The 15,547-nt window shown below is 59.7% G+C and overlaps 1 protein-coding gene across 1 annotated transcript; it reads right to left on the minus strand.

Moving 5' to 3' along the window:
- Positions 1 to 27: 27 nt before the first annotated feature.
- On the minus strand, positions 28 to 15,251 carry RAVER1 (ribonucleoprotein, PTB binding 1). The gene is given in 15 exon segments (XM_011289030.4): positions 28 to 1,395; positions 1,493 to 1,576; positions 1,989 to 2,085; positions 2,087 to 2,130; positions 2,637 to 2,711; positions 3,483 to 3,619; positions 3,695 to 3,788; positions 3,892 to 4,103; positions 4,397 to 4,484; positions 5,386 to 5,480; positions 5,824 to 5,953; positions 6,130 to 6,321; positions 10,259 to 10,728; positions 13,280 to 13,346; positions 14,924 to 15,251. Coding segments are annotated over 15 exon segments (2,202 nt in total). The 5' UTR covers positions 15,194 to 15,251; the 3' UTR covers positions 28 to 1,248.
- Positions 15,252 to 15,547: the final 296 nt, after the last annotated feature.

The raw sequence follows: 15,547 nt of genomic DNA on the forward strand, positions 1-15,547 counted from the left end.
TTTGTCCCAAGAACCAGCCAGCTCTGCTTTCTTTAAAACCATTTACTTACAAACTTTAATTCAGCAAAGGAAAGTCTGTGAGAGAGGACTGGGGAGACGACACCCCCCTGGAGTGGATGTGGACCCCCCAAGAGTCCGGGGAGAGAAGCTGGTGGCCCAGCCGGCCAGGGGGAGGGGCCCAGGCTCTCCTCAGGCCCAAAGGTCCTGCTGCTGGGCAAGGGCAGAGCTTATCCGCCTGAAGTTGCTGCACTCCCACTGGGCCCACAGGAGGCCGGGAGGCCAGCTCCAGGTGATCTAGCCTGGGGATGGAGAGGTGGAGCTCATCTTCAACATGGGGGGGGGGGGGAGGAGACAGCAGAGGCTCAGTGAGATGCACAATACCCCACTCCCACAGACTGACAGCAGGACTGGTTTGAGCTGGCAGAGAAAACCCGTCTCTGCACCTAGGCCTGGGCAGGAGGGATGATGAGTTGGTTTGCCAAAACCAAGGCTTTGGCCTTTTACTGTCCCCAGAGTGGGGACTCTGGGTAGAGGGGCCCAATCCCCAGGCCAGAGCCATTTGGTCCTGAGTCAAGCTTCCGGAGCTCGGCATCTAAGAGGCTCTGACCGCAGGGCCTGGGACCCGGCTTTAAGGCATCAGAAGGTGAGGGAACTGTGGCAGGAGGCTGGGGACCCCGAGCTGGAATACAGGCCAGAGTGGGCGGGCAGGGGCAGGGCACATCCATGCCTGCAGCAGACAGGACAGGAAAAGGGCTGAGCCATTTCAAACCGAAAGTGTGGAATGAAGGCCCAGACAGGCTGGACCTTGAAGGAATCAGAGCTGGGGGTCGTCCTGGATTGTTTAAAAAATAATACAAATTAGAAAAGGAAACAAAAGTCAATCGTCAAAGTTAAAAAAGGGGGACAGTCTCTGATCCTCACGGGAGGCCAGGGGAACCTCCAAGGCACTCGAAAGGCCAAGATACAGGAGTGACGAGGCAGGAGAGGACTCCCAGAGAGACAGACACAGGCGGATACAGGGGAGGGGAGAGAGAGCTGGCCAGGGCCCCTCTCTCTTAAGGCTGTAGAGTTTCCGTGCCGGGAGCTGGCCCCCAGACTCCCCCACACTCCTTGGGCTCCGGCTGGTTGGTCAACAAAGTCTTTCAAAGATTTTTCTATTACTGAAAGGGGGAGAGGGAAACACAAACAGAACACCAGAAAACCCAAAAGCAATTCGGTGCAGGCCCTTGAGCATCTGGCGCCGGCCCCTTAGAAAATCCTCTTGCGCTTCAGGTAGGAGTCTGCGTAGTGGCCGCCGAGGCCCTGGGAGTGCTGGCCGACGTAGCTGCCTTCTGGACTGGGCTCGGGCGAGGGCAGCAGGTGGGCAAAGCTGCGTTTCTGGCCACCCAGCGGAGTCTAGAGACAGAGGGGAGGGGGTGGCACGTCAGGGGCCATCTGGGGGCCACCGCTCCCCAGCCCCACGTGCTCCCGTTGCCCCTCCCCAGCTCCATACCTTCAACAGGTGGCTGTGGCCGTTGGGCCCAGGGCCGAGGCCCAGGAGCCCTTCTCCAGGGCCCAGTGGAGAGGAGCCGACCGCCTGGGAGACACGGGAGAGAGATGGAGTGGGAGAGGAAGCAGCCCCCAGGGCGAAGGCAAGGGGTTTCGGGCTCAAATCCTGCCTCTCCCACTCATTAGCTAGGACACGGCGGGGGGGGGGGGGGGGAGATTACTTCTCTCCTCTGAGCCGGTTTCTTCATCTGTCAACCGGGGCTAACATCACCCACACCATGGGCTACTGGAGAGGGAGTAAAAGGAGGCCAGGAAGGCTGGGCAATACCAGGTGAGAGCCACACAGGTGTGGGGAGCACAGCCTGTTTCAGGCCGGCCCTGAGCAAAGCTGACCCCTGCTCTGTCACCACCCCAGGCTTGGCCCAGGCACCAAGGGTCCCAGGGCCTCCCGCATCCTGCCTGTCCCTGGGGACCTGTCCTCAGCTGGGGAGGCTCCTCACCTTGTTAAGGTGGCTCTGCTTGAGGCCAGCCTGCAGGCCACTGGTGAAGTAGGAAGTGGGCGAGCCCGAATAGAAGTGGGAGAGGGGCCCCCCGCCGCCCCCCGCCGCTCCGTTCACCAAAACCACTGGGCGGGGGTGACATCTGCAGAGAGGGGGCCGGGCTGAGTGAGACAGATTATTGAAGAATCCAACCCTTTTTGCAGACCCTCCCAAATGACACTGGGCTTTGTCCCGTGACTAGCTTTGGCCAACAGGAGGGTAGCATGACTGTAAAGGCAGAGGGGCCTGCCTCTGGGAACCTCCTTTCCTCTTGGGAACCCCGGGACCACCACCACATGCAGGACAGCATCACAGGTGGCCTGCTGGAGGATGGGCTCCACATGCAGCAGCTAAATCGCTGCAGCTGAGGCCTCTGCTGCAAGGTATGTGGCTAAAACCACTGCAGACTGCTGAGCCCCAGCTGTGCTGTCATGTGACTGTCACGTCATGTGATTGCAGAGACCCCCCCCCCCCCCCACACACACACACCAGGAAGAATGGTGAGAAAAAATGTTTGCTGTTCTAAGCCACAAAGTGGTGGGGCCGCTTGTTATGCAGCACAGGCTAACTGATACACCCAGGAGGGGAGATGGACAGGGCAGCTCTTACTTTGTGTCGGCTGGGTCCGTGGGGCCCTAGAGCTGGCTCCCGTGGGTGGGAGTAGAGCCGCCGAGGTCCCACGTCCTGAATGAAAGTGGGAGAAGCACGCTGGGTTGGAGTCTGCACCAACCTCACCCCTGGCTGAATCCCACAGCACAGCTGTTACTGGGGAAGTGCCCCCGCCAAGAGGGGACACGCTCTACTGTGTGGGGGCAACTTCCCACTGCAGGTGGGGCAGCTGCAGTGAGACAGAAAGTGTGCCCCATTGCCAGGAGTGGTGACACCCTGGCCCCAGAGATGGCTGCTGGGAAGGCATGTGGCTCCCATGGACCTAGGTGTTCGGAGTTCTTCAAGGCTGGCGAGGGATCCGGGTTGTGTGAACTCTTCTACATGTCAGCAGTGACGTTTATTTCAGCTGTTAAATTTTTTAAAACCCAACGTGGACCAAACGTAACGTAACACAGGGGTTACACAGGTGGCCAGGCTGCAATGTCTGAGCTAGAGGAGGTTGGAATCATAGAAGGAGCAGCTCTCCAGTGACAGAGACAGGAATCAAGGACGGGAGAGCAGGACAGAGACCGACAAGACACTGATCCTGGTCTCCAAGGGGAAGCGCAGCCTAAAGTCTCTGGGGAGAAAAAGACAGACAGGAACCAGGTCTGATGGGCAGAGACAAACAGACAGGAGACTCAGGGCAGGGACAGTGTCTGGCACGTTCTTCTCTGTCTCCCTTGTGCTTGCCGGGCAGTCAGTATTAGCGAAATACTCGTTTGGAGAATGACTTGCTATCAAGGGGACAAGGGGCCACGGCAGCGGCCCTCGGGAGGGAGGACCACATGGGAGCTGGGTACTCACCGAGGGGTAGTCGAAACCATAGCTGTCGGGCAGCCCTGGTTCGGGGGGCAGGCGGGAGCTGGCGAGAGGGCTGAGCAGGCGGGACTTGAGCTGGAAGGCTTTGCTGCTGCCACCACCTCCGCCACCGCCTCCGGGGGCTGGGGGGTGAGGCAGGTGGCCCTCAGCTGGGCGGCGGCTTCTCCCTGTGCCTCCCCAGCCCCGAGCCTCCTTACCCGCCAGGTTGCTGGCTGGGAGTAGGCTGTGTAGGTTCAGGTAGGGATTCAGGGGGATCCGGAAGTCCTTTGGGGGTTCCCCCAGCAGCGAGACCTGTAGCAGGAGGGCTGGGTTCGTGAGGGCCCCGGGCAGGCGGCACCTTGCGGGGGGGTGGGGGGGGAGGCTGGAATGGTACTGATGTGGGGAGGAGCCTTACCCCAGGGGGCGGTGGCACAGGCCCACTGTCTTTCTGGAGGCTTCTAAGGCCAGTGCCTCGGAGGCCCACCGGGGCAGGGGGTGGAGTGAGCTGGGCTGCTGGGGGACCCAGGCCTATGGCTTCCCGGTCACCCCCAGAGGGGCCAAGCAGTGGCGGCAGCAGAGGTGGTGGCTTCCCTCGCCGGGGTGGCAGCTCCGGGGGCAGGGCCCCCCCTACAGAGAGAAGGAGGTGTTGGTGTCCAACCACACTAGACCTGTCTTCCCGGGGCCCTGAGCTTGGACAAGGATCAGCAGGTACGTGCTGGGCAATGAAGAGACCCCTCTGAGTACATCAACTCCCAGGATGCTCACAGCCACCCTGGGAGGTGGGGGCCCAACGGACGGATGGGACTATTGAGACCCAGAGACAGTAGGTCATTTTCCCAGGCCCAGTGAGGACAGGGGCCTCAGGAAGAGAAAGTGGGAAGGGGCCCAGAAAGATGAGGAGAGGCGGGGGTCTGTGTTACCTGCAGACAGCTCTCCGAGGAGGGGGTTGGCCGGCTGGGCCCCAGGCTGAAGGGTGCCCAGGGGAGAGTCTCCCAGGATCCCAGGCTTCTGGAAACAGAGCACAATCAGCTGGAGATGGGCCAGGGTGGCCTGGGCAGCAGACAGGTGGCACCCAGGGTCTCAACAGTCACAACACCCAGCACACCCAGAGTGCAGGCCACGGCCGGTCATGGGTAGACGCGCACAGCGTCCCCCAGTGTCTGTGACATCTCAGCCATCACCCATCCAGCTGTCCCATGGGGACGGAGGGCCTCCTGTCTGCCAGGGCCCATCTGAGACCCCGGGGAGCCCCAGGGGGCGTGCACCATATGCTCAACGCGTCAGGGCCTGTCACCCCACACAGGACGGTCCTTCCTAGGCACACTGCCCACACCCAGCCCCCCTGATTATTACAGAAGCACAGTGTCCAACACAGTGTGTGTACCAGCCACGCAAGGGTGAGCCCCTAATTCCCTAATCCCGTCAGTTACTGTCAGACACACCCATGTCACTGACCTGGCCCTGACAGGTCAGCGGCACGTGTGTCCGTGTGCGGCAGGTCTGCTTACAGGCGTGTGCACATGCCTCCCGCGTACGGGTCTCCGCGTACGTGCACCGAGAGAGTGGTGACGTGGCGTATGTATTTCTATGGGCGGTACACCTATCTGTGTGTGCCTTGGTCTGTACGGGTCTCCCTGTATGCGCGCTGAGGAGGTGGGAGCGAGAGACCGCACTCCTCCCCCGCGAGGCCTGGACTTTCCTCCCTAGACTGAGTCCCTTCCTGAGTCCCGAGCGCCTGCGACAGACCAGGCCACGTACTGAGCCCCACAGACACGACCAGATGTCCCATCACCCCGGCGACGGCAAGCCCCCCGGCAGATGCGAGAAGGGCGTGAGGTGGAGAAACAAGGGCTGGGGAGTCCGTGCGGACGAGGAGGTCCCGGGGGCCCCGGGCCGGGCACGCACTTACCTTCTGACCCTGGGTCTTCAGGGCGAGCTGCAGCAGTGCCGTGGACAGGGCCGGCCCGCTGAGGAGCGGCACGGCTGGAGGTGCGCCCAACAGGCCTGGGGGAGACCGGGAAGTGAAGAGCGGACCACGGACGGGAGCCTTTGCCCCGGTTAGGCGCAACCCGGGGCCCGAAGCTCCCAGAAAGCAACTGACGTGCCCAAAAAAGGGGCCCAGGAAAGGGAGTCTGCTGTGGGGAGGGCCGGCCCCTTCCCACCACCCTGCCTCACTCGCCCCAGTGAGGGGCTCAGGACACCAGCTCACCCTGGGGACTGCCGCTCACCCCAGCCCCTGCTCGTGGGTTCAAGTCCCTTATGGCTCAGATGGGAAAACGGTCTGGGGAGGCTGGGGTTCTGAGCGCGATGGGGACCGCGACCGCCACTCTGCCCGGCCCCACCTTACCCTGTTTGCCCCCCGCGTTGCCATGGAGCAGGGGGTTCAGCAGCAGCTGGAGGGAGGCGGAGGGCCCCAGGTTGTTGAGCAGCTGCAGGATGTTGGGCTCGGGCAGGAGCCCTTTGCCCCGGTTGAGGGCCTGTAGAGAGAAACAGAAGAGCGGCTCAGGGCGCCGCCCGGCCACGGGGAGGCCGGCTCGCCCCTCCCTCTCACCCCCAGAGCCCAGCTGGCACCCTGACTTTCCCAGGGAGGAGGGCTCGCCCCCCGGACCCCCCCCCCCCGCCCCGGGGGCACCCGTCCCAGGCACACACTCACCGTGGCCTGGGCGGCGATGAGCGCGGCCAGCATGCTGCGGCCAGGGGGCCCCGGGGCACAGAAGGAGACTCGCAGGTGGCTGCCCCCCAGCGCCAGGCCGTCCGCCCGCTGCTGCGCCTCTTCAGCCATCTCTGCCGTCTCGTACTCCAGCACAGCGAAGCCCTTCAGCTGCCCATCCTGCCCGTATGCCAGCTGGCGGGGGCGTGGGGCAGGGGGAGGCAGACGTGAGCACCCGAGTGACAGTGGCCACCCTCACACGGAGTGACCACAGCGACCAGACCCGGATCATGACAGCGAACTCCCCAGAGGGGGTGGGTTCTTGGTCCTACCCTCTTCCGAACCCTGTTCCTGCACTGGCTCATGGAATCTTCTCAATGGCCCTAGGAGGCCGCACCCTACCCACTTTTCAGAGGAGACGACTGAGGTTCAAATAGGTCGACGTGCCCAAGGTCACACAGCTGGTGGGAGGGCAAAGCTGGGACCTGGCCTCGCATGGGTCAAGCCCCCTGGGCCTCTCGTCAGCGCCACTTGGGGGCCCCGATGAGGGCTGCCAAGCACAGGCAGCCTCAGGGAGGCAGGATGGCACGCTCGGGTTATAGAGCTGGGAAGAGGACACGCTGGCAGGAGACGAGGTGGGTGGCTGCAAAGTGCTGCTCAACCACGAGCCTCAGGCTGAAGACACGGCAGCCGGGACCGGGAAGGACACACAGCCTGGGGGTGAGGCAGGTGGCTCCAAGCTCGGGTTCCAGGCTGGCAGGGCCGGGAGGGAGGGAGGCCCCTCCACCTCCCTTGACGGCGGCCCTTTGGTACTTCAGGCCCACCACCCCCGATCCAGACCCGGGGGCCAGATGTGTTCCAGGATCAACGCTGTTTGGGAGAAAGAAGGATGCGGCCCGCGCTGTGTATCATGTGTCCGCTCCCCCAGTGGGGTCGAGGCTCCTATGAATCAGACACACAGATAACTCTGCAGCAAGGCACAAAGATAAAGGCCACAGATGGCCCCTTGTCAGGTCAGGTCAGAGCCCGTCACCAACTCAGGGAGCAAACCTCTGGGTTTTCAGGGCATTGTGGGTGCCGGAATCGTGGGCTGGTGGTGTCCCAGAGCAAGCAGATCCTGGACGGACACCCAGTGGGACCTTGCACGCCCATGGGCTGGGTGCTGCAGGAGCTGTTTCATCACATCGCAGAGGCAGGCACCGTCAGCATGCCCACTTAGCAGGTGAGGAAACTGAGGTTCAGAGAAGGGCAGTCCTTTTGCTCAGGCCACAGAGCTGGAGCCGGCATCAGATGAGGCCAGGCTGATGGCCTTAAGGAGACTACCCGCCTCACTGTGGCTATGGCGGTCTCAAGAACCAATGATGCTCAGGGCGCCTGGGGGGCTCAGTCAGTTAAGCGTCCTACTCTTGGTTTCAGCTTAGGTTATGATCTCACGGTTCATGAGTTTGAGCCCCACGTCGGGCTCTGTGCTGACAGCTGGGAGCCTGGAGCTTGCTTCAGATTCTGTGTCTCCCTCTCTCTTTCAACCCCTCTCCCGCTCATGCTCTGTCTCTCTCTCTCAAAAATGAATAAACATAAAAAAAATAATAATTAAAAAAAAAAAGATATTTAAGAACCAATGGTGCTGGGGTCCCTGGATGGCTCAGTTGGTTAAGTGTCCGATTTCGGCTCAGGTCATGATCTCCCAGTTTGTGGGTTCGAGCCCGTGTCGGGCTGTGTGCTGACAGCTCAGAGCCTGGGGCCTGCTCTGGATTCTGTGTCTCCCTCTCTCTCTGCCCCTCTGCTGCTCATGCTCTCTTTCTCTCTCTCAAAAATAAGTAAACGTTAAAAAAAAGAGCCAACAATGCTCCTCCTGGTCCCCAGTGATGCACAGTGTGGTTTGGAACCAAGACAACGTCCATCCACAGAGGACGGCAGAACCCACGAAATGGAAAATATCGCAGCCTCAACAGGAATGAGAAAGCTCTCATGCCTAAACACGAAAATGTGTCCAAGAAAGCGTGTAAGAACCAAACCAAAGCAGCCATGGCAGTATCTGGGTCAGGGAAAGGGGAACGCAAGGGCATATGAACATCTGCTTGAAATGCGTGATAAAATCACCCTGGAAGGAGACACAACAAACTGGTTTGAGCAGGGGCTGCAGGCAAAGGCGCTGTGGGGCCGGAGGGAGCCTTTGCCAGTGACCTTTCTGGACGTGCTGAGTTTCAAAACAAGACTGGACTGCCCATTCACAAAAAAAAAATAAAATGGGAAAGGCTTCTTACAACACCCAAGGTCTTACGATACGTGCTCTATTCTTGTCTATGGCATCAGCATATCAGATGTGATGTAAATTGGCCTGTGAGCTACGGGATTTCCTTTCAACATCTCGGTTATGTTGAAAATGACACTCCCCAGCAGGACAGCAAACTCCCAGCTCAGCATCCAGCCTTCCTGGGAGGTGAGGGTGACCACCTTAAGAATGTGGACTCCCAGCCCACCTTACTGGCAGACATATCACTGCACATGCCCATCCCTGGGCCTTGTTTTCTTCATCTGCAAGGTGGGGCCAGCAAACGAACCCACCTCAAAGGGTGGTTGTGGGGATTCAAGAAGCTGCTCCACGGTGACAGAGAAAGGTCGTGCCCTAGGTGTGCACCTGCTCAGTGCCCGCACAGGGTGGCTCCAGCCATCAGCCCACCTCGACTGAGCACTCCACCTTCACCTCTGACCAAGGCCCAGATGCACACCTTCTCACGATATGCCCTGTCTCACAGATGAATAGAGGGGTCAGAGGGCAACCAAGGCTTCGTGGCTCCCACCTAGGGAGATTAAGGCTCCAACTGCAACGTGCCTGACACCTGGGCCTGGCCTCCATTCAACCAGGACACCTACTGTAAGTGGAAGAAGGAACAAACAGCCAGTCACAACAACCCAATCACAAAACACTGTCAGCCCCATTTCCGGATGGGGAACCTGAGGCTCAGAGTGAGAACTTGGTGGTGGTCGTGGCCCTGCTGTCCTACCTCCAAGAGAGGATGTCGCTGTCAAGCTAAGTCATCTGTCCTGAGCCCCACCAGAGAGCCTAGCACACGGCAGGAGGCCTACCCGGGGACAAGCACACAGCAGATCCCCAACGGAAAGCAGCAGCATGACCAAACGCAAAGGGAGCAAGGAGAGGGGTTCCTAAGATGCCGGGGTCCCCAGGCCCAACACTCCCTTTACACAAGGGAAACAGGACGCACCCGTGGCCACAGAACCGGGGTCAGAGCCATATACCAGCCTCCACCACGCCGGCCTGGGGCTCTGGAGCCAGGCCACGGCACTCCGATCCCGGCCCTGCCATGCCCTGGCTGTCCAGCCCTCGGCAGGGCGCTTGAATTCTTTGCGCCCCCTGAAAATGGGGATATCACCTGCTTCTCTGGGCTGTATTAGGATGAGGGGATTCCAAGGAATGTGCTCGGTGGGTGCTGAAGGAATGTCCCTGCTGGGGGTCTGCGGGCGAGACTATCTGCCGGCTGAGAACCGGGCCCGGCCCGTTCTCCCCACACTGTGCCTGTCCCGGGGCTCATGCTGCACACACAAAGCGCATGACAAATGTGACTTGAATGAACCAGAGACCATTTGGCCAACGTGATGTGTGAGTATCGACTCCTTTCTTACGGAGGAGGGAAACCAAGACTCAGAGTGAGTGAGTGACTGCCCAGAGCCACAGAGCACGGCTGGAATCCAACCAAACCCAACTTCCTGACCTCAAGGCTTACATGGACCGTGGGCTTCTCTTGAGCCGCCTCCTTCGTGCCAGGCCTGGGAGCCAGCAGGCACTCGACAAACCTGATCAACACGAGAGCGAGAGGCAAGCGAGCCTCGCCCTGACCTTTCACCAAGGTGGTCTCACCTGCGTGTTATACGGAGGACCGAGGCCACCGAGATTAAGCAAGTCACTAAAGGGTTCGCAGGGATTTGAACCCCAGCCATCTGGCTCCTAGCTGGGCTGTCACCCCCTATACCACGTGGCTTTTCAAACAAGAACCCCATTCAAAGTGGCACTGCCGCTGTCTTACTAAAAGGGACCCGGGAGATTAGGAAAGGCAGGTGACTTCAAAGGGCCCCTCTGAGGTGCGCTGGCCCCTGCACTGGGCGCAGGGCTCACCTGGCAGAAGGTGGGCGTGTGGACCGCCGACAGCGCCCGACGCAGGGCGTCCACGTCGCTGAAGCCGGGGGGCAGGCGGTCAACACAGAGGCAGCGGGAGTGGAGCAGGACGGGCGTCAGCTGCCCCGCGTCTGTCCAGTGCACGTAGAGGGTGCGCGGGCCCAGCGGCTTGCCCAGCAGGTCCGACTTGGCACGGGCGGCCGAGTCCTTCTTCATGTACTCGGCGAAGCCATAGCCCTTGGAGTGGCCGGTGCGCTCGCTGTAGACCAGAAAGCAGCGCTCCAGGCTGCCGAAGGGCCGCACCAGCTCCTCGAACTGCTGCTGGGTGAAGCTGGGGGGCAGGTTGGCCACGCACAGCAGGGCGTCCGTGGGCTGCAGCTGCACCGACAGCTCCCGCTCCCGCAGGCGGCTCTGGTGGAAGGCGCTGATGGCAGCCTCGGCCTGCTCCCCGTTCAGCAGGGTCACGAAGGCTGCAGCGGGAGGGGGTGGAGGGCGGGGGTCAGCAGAGGCTGACCCTTCACCCCGGGGCCGCCCGCCACCTCCCTTTAAGCCTTCTCGTGTGACTTTGGGGTATCCAACAACCGGGACATTTCAGGCACCAGCCGGATGGGACGGTTGCCAGCCTTAACGACTGCTACAGGCGTCTCCTGCCTCCGTGAGGCCTGCTTCCTGCCCCTCGTCCGCGCTCCCAACCCACAGCAGTGCTCGCCTACTGCGGGCCTGGCTGGGTCCTAAAAACTTGCTAACTCGGGTGACACACGGGAGTGCTTAAGCATGTGGTCGCTGGGGCCAGAGTTTCCGCTCCAGTCCGAATGGCTCTGGGGTCTCCGTGTCTTCACGTGAAATAAGAATAACGTACTCCTGCCCGCCACCGTCTCGCCAGCAAGAAAAGAGGCCCGGAGCAGCGCCTCCTGCCCGAGTGAAGGAGTCCGGACTTGAACCCAGGCAGGCAGACCCCAGAACCCTGCTCTGCACCCCTCCCTCACCACCTTTCCAGGCCACCAACACCTCTCGAATCCAGGCCCCTGTCACCCGCCACAGCCTCAGCCCCCACTGCCTCTCCTGGTTTGCTCTCTCCACCCAGCAGCCACAGGGAACTTTTCAAAAGGATAATCAGATAATGCCACACCGGTGCCCAGGGGTGTCTCACTGCAGGGGCCAGTGGCTCCTGCGTGGCCTGGCCCGCTGGCCTTGCTGGCCCTCTCCCACCTCTTGCTGCTACTTCCCGGACTGTGCCACGCACACTCTGCCTCGGGCCTTTGCACCGGCTTTTCCCTGAGCGTGGAACACTGACCTCCAGGATTCTTCACCTGGTTAACTCCAACCCACCGTACAGTCGGCCTGCAAACATCACTTCCCCCACAAAGCCTACCCTGACTGTTCCTGTTTCAGATCCCAGCTCTGTGCTCTCACAGGGCTCTGCAGTTTCTGGTCCAATGGTCATTTCACCTCCACGTTTGCAGCGGTTTGAATAACAGCCTTTTTCACAGACTAGACTGTCTCCATTTGGTTAACAGCTATGTACCCAGTGCCCGGCACAGGACATTCAACACTCATTGTTGGAAGACTTTATGAATGAAAGCGTCATTTAACTTCTGGATCCTCAATGCCTCGCACATCCTCATATTAGATGCCCAGTAAATACTTCTGACTCATTGCCCCGTCAATATTTTACTAAGCACCTACTAGGTGTCAGGCTTTTTAGGTATTCTAGTGTGTTTGGCCTCATGAATAACTCAAGCAGGTCATGCCCAACCTGCTGGTGAGAAAACTGCGGCTCAGGAGGGTACATCACTGGCCTGTGGCCACAGAGTGAGGATAGACCGGAACTTGAACCCAGGTCTATTAGTCTCCAGGGCCCAAGATCTTAACTACTCTAGGCTGCAAGGTGAGTCTCAAGGGGTTACTTGTCCTCAGCTACTTCTCACCCATCTTATAGATTGCAAGAAAAGGCCCTGGAAGGCTTAAGGCAGAGACATCCACAGAGAGCTTCCCATACAAGGGGTGGGGGTGGAGGTGGGGGGGTGCCAAGGCTGACAAGACCCATCTTTGTTCTCAGGGAACCAACCACTCGGTGTGGGAGGCAGGTGAGTGAGAAAGTGACAATGGTCCAGGGTGACAGTGCCATGACGGGTGTGGTGTTCAGGGCACTGTGAAGATGGCAGAAGGGACAGCTAAGAACACTGGGAGAGGGTGGGGAACCTGGGTGGTTCAGGTCAGTTGGGCATCTAACGTTGGCTCAGGTCATGATCTCACGACTCCTGGGTTCAAGCCCCTCGTTAGGCTCTGTGTTGACAGCTCAGAGCCTGGAGCCTGCTTCAGATTCTGTCTCCCTCTCTCCCTGTCCCTCCCCCACTCACACTCTGTCTCTCTCTCTCTCAAAAATAAATAAACATTAAAAAAAAAAAAAAAAAAAAAAAAAGAACACTGAGAGAGGGAAAAGCCTGGAACCTTATGGGTGCCCGAGGTGCTGGTGAGGCTGGGGCACATCCCTGCAAGGCAGAGTCAGGAGAAGGCTCTCGGAGAGTTTTGGAGAGAGAAGAATAATCAAGGTTAGGACCAGACTGGATCAGATTTGCAACTAGATCAGAGCTGGCTACTGGGGGAGGACAAGCAGGGGCTTGAAGTCAAGGAGGCAGAGAGGCCAGCGGGAAGCTGCCAGTTTGGAAGAGATGGAGAAGGTACGGATCAGAAGGAAGCTGAGGGATGGAAGGGCACCGACTGTTCTGGAGGGCTTGAAGGAGAAGACCAGACAGGCCTGGGTGACTGGCTGGCTGGGGGGATGGGCACGGGAAGTGGGGAGCCCAATGCCCAGGTCGGGCAGCCCAGGGGAGGAACACCAAAGCTGCCCCACAGTGGGTACCCAGGATGAAAGACAGACTGGGACAACAGTCTGTCCTGCCCTGACCTAGGGGACAATGTTGGGCCTGAAGCTCAAGAGAGGAAGCACTGGGCCTGGACCCTCCCAGCTTGAGGGACTGTCACCTCCTGCCACTAGCCCAACCCACACGCCCCACAAACCTGTCCCTTTGTATTTGTCCACAAAACAGTACTTGAGCTCATAGTCGCTGAGCAGGTCGTGCACTTCCTGCGGAGAAAGAAGCCAAAGGATACGGAGTCACCAGGGGCTGAAGGGAGCCACCCAGTGCCACCTCCACATGGACCAGCTAAGAAGGCAGATCAATTACCAGACCCGTTTTACAAAGGAGGAAACAGGCTCAAAGCAGTTACTTGTCCAAGGACGCTGAGGCCACTCCTGGCAGAGTTGGGATGCAGAGCCTAGCTGCAGACTCCAAGCTTTGAACTAACACAACACACCGAAGAGTAAGCTGGGTCTGAGTTCAAGACCCACCTCTGCGGTATGCCCCTTAGGGAAATAATTTCAACCCATCTGAACTTCAGTTTTCAAGTCTGACTCTTTCCAACAACCGGACAAATTACGCATTAGCCCATTTTGTAGATGAAAAAAAAAACCTGAGGCTCAGAGAGGCAAAGGAACATGTCCAAAGTCATGCAGTTGGTCAGGGCAGCAGAGGGAATGCCACCCAGGGGTACCTGACTGGGGACCCTGTGTGCTTAATAAGGCCACACTGCATGGCTTCACCTGCCTCCCAATTCCCTCGGGCTGACAGGGCTGGCCTTCTTGCAAACCAACGTTGAGGGCAAGCTCTGAGCCAGCTAATGCCAGACACACTGTGCACCCCGCGGGAGATAAAGTGTTCTCACCGGAGAGACGGTAAGCACTAGGAGGACCAGCTCTAGAAAAAAACTAGACCATGCTTAGTGGCACCTGACCTAGGTCTGTCGCCAAGTCACACCCCTTCCCTTCTGGGACTCCACCAGCCATGTGCCTACCTACGGGCACGGAGAGTCAGTGGCAGATGTGCGGATGGGTCAGAGAGCAGAGATTTTTCAGCAGCAGGGAGAAGGAACCCATCCCACTGCGGCGCGGCAGGGCAGGGCCGACTAGATGCAATCTCCTTGGGTCCAAAGAGCACTGGGAAGCCCTGCCCCATGTAGGCCCCAAAAGAAGGGCACCTCGGGCCAGATTAGTGTGAGGTGGGGGGCAAAGAACAGTGCCCCCCCCCCCCTTTCCTGCAGGTCTTTGAGCTGGGGACAGGAGTCTCTATTTTTCCAAATTAATCCAGGGGCTTTGGGGAAGAAAAGACCCCAGAAACTACTACAACTTCCGGATCTCTCAGAGGAGTCGATAAACGCGTGCTACGGAAAGGCTTACTCTAGCCAACCCTGAAACTTCTGGATACGAGGTCCCGCCACCCCAAGGTAGAGGGGGTGGGGAAAAACACAATCAGAGGAAGGACCAACTGCCATCCCTACTTCCACGGCCCCACTATAGCAGCCCATTCACAATTCCCAACAAGGCCAAAGTTGCCCGCCCCCTTCCATTCCCTGTCCCCTGAGATAACTTGGTTTCGTCCAAGCCCGTGGTCGCCCCTAGCAACGTCCTCCCTCACTCCAAAGTTGGTTTCTCCTTCCATCACCGCCCCCCCATTCTGCTCTTGGTTTCTCCCGAACCCGCACAGATCCCGCGCTTGGACTCTCCCGCCGACGCCCCTCAACGGAGCCCAGTGTTGGTGTCGCCCGGTTCCCCCCGCGCACGCGCACGGTGGTATTTCCCGCCACGCTCCCCCCCCCCCCCCATACCTGGTTGGTCACGTCCCCCGGGAGGCCCCGGATCAGTATCTTGCGGCGGTTACGGAACTGGCGCTCGGTATGTTCTAGGCGTTTCCGGATCTCCTCTGGATCTAGCGGCGGCAGTTCTTCTTCGGGTGCCCGGCGCTCCGCGACATCGTCAGCTTCAACCTCGGCCCCAGTCTCCGGGCTCAGCGGGGGCCGGTGAGTAACGGACACGTCGGCCGCCATCTTGGGAAACCCGGCGCCTTCTGGGACCAGCGAGCCTGGGCGGAGCGGCATAGAGCGGCAACGAGGGCGCGCCCTCCGATTGGACAGGAGAAGCCCCACCTCCTTTTCCACCCCCTCGGCCCATTGGCTAAGGCCCAGCCCGCCTCTCAAGAGTTCAAGCCGCTTCTGGGCGCCACAGGCCCCACCCCTTTCTGCCAATAAGTTGTCACTCAAAGAGGGGCGCCTGGGTGGCTTAGTCGGTTAGGCATCCGACTTCCGCTCAGGCCATGATCTCACAGTCCGTGAGTTCGAGCCCCGCGTTGGGCTCTGTGCTGACAGCTCAGAGCCTGGAGCCTGCTTCGGATTCTGTGTCTCCTTCTCTCTCTGCCCCTCCCCTGTTCATGCTCTGTCTCTCTCTGTCTCAAA

This window comes from Felis catus, chromosome A2, assembly GCF_018350175.1.
Source record: "Felis catus isolate Fca126 chromosome A2, F.catus_Fca126_mat1.0, whole genome shotgun sequence".
Classification (NCBI taxonomy): domain Eukaryota; kingdom Metazoa; phylum Chordata; class Mammalia; order Carnivora; family Felidae; genus Felis; species Felis catus.